General features: G+C 33.6%; 2 gene segments (V, D, J or C); both read right to left on the minus strand.

The window, feature by feature from the left end:
- Positions 1–4352: 4352 nt before the first annotated feature.
- LOC107657425 (Ig lambda chain V-III region LOI-like) lies at positions 4353–5357 on the minus strand. The segment is given in 2 exon segments: positions 4353–4847; positions 5294–5357. Coding segments are annotated over 2 exon segments (498 nt in total).
- A 1095-nt stretch (positions 5358–6452) lies between these two features.
- On the minus strand, positions 6453–6991 carry LOC107657410 (T-cell receptor gamma chain V region PT-gamma-1/2-like). The segment is given in 3 exon segments: positions 6453–6467; positions 6564–6902; positions 6985–6991. Coding segments are annotated over 3 exon segments (361 nt in total).
- Positions 6992–7205: the final 214 nt, after the last annotated feature.

Below are 7205 nucleotides of genomic sequence, written 5' to 3' on the forward strand. Positions count from 1 at the left end.
CGCAATTCTGACTTTTTTTTCTCGCAATTGCGAGTTTATATCTCACAATTCTGTGAAAAAAAGTCAGAATAGTGAGTTTATATCTCGCAGTTATGACTTTATTTCTCAGAATTGCGAGTTTATATCTCTCAATTATGACTTTTTAACTCTCAATTGCGAGTTTATATAACGCAATTCTGAGAAAAAAAGTCAGAATTGTGAGATAAAAAGTGGCAATTACCTATTTTATTTTTTATTCAGTGGCGGAAACGGGCTTCCATAAATGGCTAACCCATTTGTCTTGTTAAAATTAAGTGAATTAGCTCGCATTGTATTTATCGTAAATACACACAATCAAACATTATTTTCGCACTTTTTGAATAAATCTGGATTGGAATAAAAAAATTTGTACAATAAGTGTTTACCTTTATTGTTTTCTTCACACATCATGTCTCATATTTCTTTTCAAGCATGCTTTTTAGTGACACCTTCATCTTTTTTTGTAACCAAGTCCGTACATTTTTCCATAAAACTTTATTATTTTATATTATATTATTTATTAAATGTTGATTATGGAGGAAGTGATGCCACAACTTTAATTTAAATGTACATAAATAAATAAATAAAACATCGTTGTCATAGTTTCTAATTAAGATGAACAGTTTTGTAACAAAAGTTAAATGGAAATGTAATTTTTGTCCCCATAAATTTCATAAATTAAGATTGAGACCTGGAACTGTGACAAGTAAAATAAAAACAAAATCTATCCATTTAATGCATTTTAGAAAAGTTAAGATATTGTATAACGTTTTTAAGTAGGCTAATTAATGTGACCTTCATATAACAAAAATGTAATATAACTTGTGTTGAAAAAAAATTACATTCTTTTAATAGCCAAAGAGACCGTTTTAGCCTTTTGTCAACAGTATGTCTAGCAAGTATTGTGTTTAGAGTTCTTTCTTTTGAGACACTTTTGGAACATTTAACATAATTTCTTAATAAAATATTTATAACCAAAAGCAACATTACAATTAAATTATGTGTAATGTCTCCTCCTTTCTGTTGCTGTTCCAAATAAAAGCGCTTTGATGATGAAAGCAGGTTTTTGTAATGATTTGCTCTCATAGTTAACACTGTGTTGTCTTCACTCCAGAGCGCGCAGTAATACGAGCCCTCATCACTGGGCTCCAGTCTTGAGATTGTGAGAGTCAGTGTCACTGGCTTATCCTTCTCCGCATCGTTTACCGATCCAGTTATTTTACGGGGGGCATCGGGGTCTTTTTTGAATGCTTTCGATCCAGCTTCGAAATACATTAATCTTTGGAAAGCTTGATCCTTGAGTCTGTACCAGTGGAGAGCGTTGGACTTAAACGTCGCTGAATCCACTTGGCATTTGATTAGAGCAGCTTTACTCCTTGTCCTAATCATCACAGGTTCAAGATGCGTCATTTGTCCATTTAGACAATCTAAAACCATAAGAGAAACTATTAGAATGAGCTTAGTGTGTATTCATTCAGTGAAGCGCTTACATTTTGGCATTACATTAAACTCAAGAACCCAAAAGCTCACGAACAGCAGTTGCTCCCTCCTGAGTAAACCAGTTGTACGCTGCTCGAGTGTTTTAGGACTGTTAACTATATTTACGTTTAGCACAAGTAGGTCTATGCGACAAAAAAACTGTTTTGTTTAAAATGTTTTCAAGATAGCTCACAAGTTGCTTGTGCGAGACGAACCTCAAGAGAAAAACTGAACATGCACGAAATAAGTGGAAATGCCTTTTAAAAGTCATAAATCTCTGAATAACAATGTGTAAATTTGATTGAGAAATGTTAATAATTATAACAGAATACTAAAATCTCACCTATTAAGACTACTAGCAACCCAAATGTTATCATTCCAGACAGTGCCATGTCTACATCTGTCGTCCAGCAGTCTGAAGAATTATGAAGTGCATCAGCCAATCAGAAGGTAGTGATAATGGCCTTGTGGTTTCCTCTTTGCACATATCTCGTCGTTTTTTACACAAGCTAAAACAATCTATATAAATGATGGGTGATGGGAATCAACACTCATTTAACACGTGTAATTTTAAAGCGCAATTTAAAACCTTCTCCAGAGCAGATACAGTATCAATGCAAACGGCTCTTCCTCAGCGGTGCTATGGATTCAAATATGGTAAACAGGTGAACTTTTGAGTAAAATTCTGATCAACAACATTCAATGAGAGCACTATGATATAATTACGTATAAATATATTGTGTTTTTCACAGTGTGTATGTATTTAATAAGTGCTATTGCTAAATTGGTCAGAATGATAAAGTAAAGAGTCAAGACTCAAACCATTGCCGTCTGTCAGTCATATAATGGAAGTGAATTTGGTTTTGTTTGTGTATGTTTTTTGACTCTCAAAGCCGTGATTCCCATCCACTTGCATTATATGACTGACAAACTGCAACGGTTTGAGTAAAAAATCTTCGTTTGTGTTCTACTGAAGAAACAAAGTCACCTACATCTTGGATGCCCTGGGGGTAAGCAGATAAACATCAAATTTTCATTTTTGGGTGAACTATCCCTTTAAGGTTATTTTAATTAATCTTTTATAGTGAGGTTGATATGAATGTATGGGGGAAACAAAACAGCTGGAAAAAACAAACAAACAAAAACACAAATATGAAATACATCCATAAAACTGGTGGGCCAGATTTTTTAGTACAGGCTAGTATTATTAATCATGAATATGATGTAATGTTTAATTTACAGCGAGTATCCTTAATTTAGCTTTGGTTTTGCTAATAGCTATGTTATTTTATAAAATATGTTCTGTAAAATAATGAGAATTTCAAGTGTCCAATTACTTTTGGGTGCCACTTTATTGGGATTATTAAGATCTGATTTATGACTATTAAGGTATTAACCTATTTTAATCTATTTAACCCCCTTTAAAGCTCCATTACGAGAACAACAGTGCACAAGTTAATGAGCATCATTCATTTTGTTATGCAAGATGATAAAGTTTCCTGTACACTTTTTTACACTGTTTTGCAAAAATCCTTACAGAAAATTGTTCAGCTACACACATAAATTTAATGATGTCACCTCCTGAGGTGGAGCTCTGATAAATGTCAGTGCTCTTTTTCTATATGTGAAACAGGTGCATTTCTACCACACCTGACTGATATGTATGATATCTCATCTTAAATATATATGCTTTTCATCTTAAACCTGAAAATCCTCTTTTGCGGTTGAGTAGCACCATCCTCTGTTGGAGATCTGCATGTTAAACAAACAACTGTTCAAATGTCACAAATATGCTCTTCAGGATGCATGTTGGACTCGTTGGAAATTGGGTTTATACACATGAAAAATCAGCTCTATAATAGGCTAGATGTCACATTTATATTTAGAAGAGTAAAATCTAATGAATGTTCTCAATATCCGTAAGTTAATGTACAGTATGTGTGTGAATGTTCTCAGTGTGGTTGTTTGAGTCCCAGTAGGCGCAGAAGTAAACGGCAGCATGAATCGGTTTTGTGTTGCTCAGTTTTAGGTTATGAAGCTGGGTTCTGTCCACGGTGAAGTCATTTGCTTGAGGATTGTTGGTATCATGAATAAAGCTGCCGATATATATATATATATATTTCTTAAATAAGGCCTCCAACATATTTTATCCATATGTCATATTTTCTTTCTTTCTTTCTTTTTTCTTTTTTGAAATAAAATAAAATGGCTGACCCATTTGTCTTGCTAAGTGGATTGGCTAGCTTTTTATTTATCATAAATGCACACAATCAAACAATATTTTCACACTTGATGGAGACTTAATGAAACTCCCGGACTGGAGTAAAAATATTCTGTTCCATCAAGTGTTTAGGTGCTTTTTTCTTCACACATCATCATCATCATTTTTTCTTCTTCACCTTTGTCTTTTTGTAACTATGGCCATAAATGCTTAATAGAACTTTATTATGGGCAAAAATGTTGATTGTGGAGGCAGTTAGCCACAGCTGTGGGACAGCTGTAATTTGAATGATCTGAATTATTTAAAAATTTTTTACATAAAATAAAATGAAATAATTGTCAACATAGTTATTATGATTAAGATTAAAACAAATGTTATTTTAAATGTAAATGTAAAATGATTAAGATGAAAATGATTGAAAATTAAGATTGAGATCTGGAAATGTGACATGTAAACTAAAAAGAAAACCTATTCATAAAAGAAATTTGAGAAAAAAATAGAATTAAGACATATAACAATAAAGTAATAATAACTTGTGTTGAAACAAAATCACATTTTAATTAGTCGAAGAGACTGTTAATATGGTACAGTAGGCAGTAACAAACATTGTACATTGTGGAACATTGTGGTTCTTTCTTCTGAGACAATACACTTTTGGAACATTTAACCTAATTCTTTAATTAAATCTTGACAACAAAAAGCAACATCACAATAAAAATATGTCTAATGTCTCCTCCTTGCTGCTGTTCCAAATAAAAGCGCTTTGATGATGAAAGCAGGTTTTTGTAATGATTTCCTCTCATAGATAGCACTGTGTTGTCTCCACTCCAGAGCGCGCAGTAATACGAGCCGGCATCGCTGAGCTCCAGTTTTGAGATAGTCAGTGCCACTAGATCACCATTCACCGACCCAGAAAATCTACGGGGGGTGTCGGGGTCTTTTTTGGCCTTTGACGAACCAGCTTCGAAATACATTAATCGTTGGAGAGCTCCCTTTGGTGGAGCTCTGTACCAGTGGAGAACGCTGGACTGAAGGGTCGATGAATCCACTTTGCATTGGATTCGAGCTGCTCTACCACTTGCCTTAATTATCACAGGATCAGGGTGCGTAATTTGTCCATTTAAACAATCTAAAACCATAAGAAACCATTAAAATGCGTTGCGTGTGTACACGCAACAAAACACTTATATTAGCCTACATTAAACACAAGAACCCACTAAATAAAAGCTCAAGAACAGCAGCTGCTGCTCGAAAGTTTTCTGTTAGAATCAGTATCGAACATTACACCGATAAAACGGTAGGACTGTAAACTATATTTGCGTAGCCTATAGCACAAGTAGGCCTATACAACAAAAACTGTTTTGTTTAAAATGTTTTCAATATAGCTGAGAAGTCGCTTGTGCGAGACGAACCTCATGAGAAAAACGGAAAACACCACGAAATAAGTGGACATTAATTAAAAAACCTTCTCCAGAGCAGATATCAGTGCAGATATCATATTAATTTAAAATTAATAATAGTGAGTAATTGTGATTGAGAAATGTTAATAAATATAAGATAATACTAAAATCTCACCTATTAAGACTACTAGCAACCCAAATGTTATCATTCCAGACAGTGCCATGTCTACATCTGTCGTCCAGCAGTCTGAAGAATTATGAAGTGCATCAGCCAATCAGAAGGTAATGATAATAGCCTCGTGGTTTCCTCTTTGCACATATCTCGTCGTCATCACTATCACAAGAAACAAGCTAAAACAATCTGTATAAATGATGGGTGATGGGAATCGACATTCATTTAACACGTGCAATTTAAAACAACAATTAGGCTTTGGGTTATAAAGCTGCCTCTTCCTCAATAGAACCCTTCTTCATTTTTCTTTGTAAAATGGATAGTATGGATTCAAATGTGAAGAGGTTTTGAATGAAACTTAAAAAAATAAAATAAAATAGTAATGACACTGTGATATTATCTGGGATATGTAGATGAAAAGAGTCTAAAAATAAACTGATACACTAAAATCTATTTTAAATGATACTATTCATGCATTTATTCAGTTAGACTATTTGTTTAGTAATCCAGATTTTGTAACTTTTGCAGGGCCTTTCCAATTTTTTGATAAACAACTCAAGTGAAATGCTTAAAGTCTGCACACTGCTGCTACCAGAATTTATTTTCGCCACACAAAGACCAGTGCTATATATTAGTGTCATTGAGATTTTGATATACTTTATTAATTTTGTTGTTATTCTGACAGTTTTATTGGTTTTTGTTTGTCTTTATATGTTTTTATTCATTTTTATTTCAGCTTTAGTTTTAGTTATTTGATTACACAAAATTAAACTAAATGAAAATGACAAATGTTGCCTTGGCTGGAATAAAGTAAGTGTGTTTTTAATTTAATTTAATTTTAGTGGGATTTTTTTCCCAAGTATTTTAAGGAGCAAAAATGTATAAATATTTTATGATTTCAGTTTTTAGTTAACTATAATAACCCTGACAAGTGATATTTCAAGCAAGCGCTTCATCAAACTGAACATTACAAAATCTTAAATACCCATAATCTCTAGACACATTTCGTCTTTTAAAAAATGTTGAGACATGTTACAACTTAGATACACTTGCAATATTCCAAAATCACAAATATAATAGTGTGTACAAAAAACCTCATAGAAACATGTATAATGCGTCCATTAACACCAGGGCAATTGTAATTAAACAGATCAAAATAAGATCATCCACCCAGCCTCTGCATATACAGCTCAAGTCAAATTAGGAACTTAAACAGAAAATGACAGTGCAAGTATATGTTTGCATTCAACATTTGCCAGTATAGTTCATGCACAGGATGTGAGTAAATCTTCTCACTGTGGCTGCTTGAGTCCCAGTAGGCGCAGAAGTAAGCGGCAGCATGACTCGTTTGAGTGTTTCTCAGTTTTAGATCATAAAGCTTTGTTTTTTTCCACGGTGAAGTAATTTGCTTGGGGATTGTTGGTATCAAGAGTAATAATACCTCCTTGATTGATATAGAGTAGCCTCGATGGGGCTTCACCCTCTTTTATTTGGTACCAATGGATATAGTCTGAAGAGCCCAGACCAGTCACTTTGCAGGGCAGATACACAGTTTTGCCCTCTCCCTTAACCAAAGCCTTTGGACCTTGATCCACAGTCACTCCCAGAACTGCTGCTTTGATTAAACCAAAATAAACTTCAGTACATTTAAATCAGTTTTAATTTATTACCTTATTACTGTAAATGTCACTTACCTGGCATCTCTAAGAGGAGGACAATATAAATGTATAAAAACATCATTCATCTGGTGAAAAATGTTTATAATTGGTGTAATGCTTTCTATCAGGTTTCACACTGCTTTTGTATGAACTTCAAAAATGGGGTGCTGATGTCATTTCCTGAAATGGAGTTACCTTAGAAATCGTGTTAATCAAATTCAGCATGAGCCTTTTATATTAAATGAAATTACTTTGAA

The sequence above is a fragment of the Sinocyclocheilus anshuiensis genome, unplaced genomic scaffold, assembly GCF_001515605.1.
Source record: "Sinocyclocheilus anshuiensis isolate Anshui unplaced genomic scaffold, SAMN03320099.WGS_v1.1 scaffold155, whole genome shotgun sequence".
NCBI classification, from domain to species: domain Eukaryota; kingdom Metazoa; phylum Chordata; class Actinopteri; order Cypriniformes; family Cyprinidae; genus Sinocyclocheilus; species Sinocyclocheilus anshuiensis.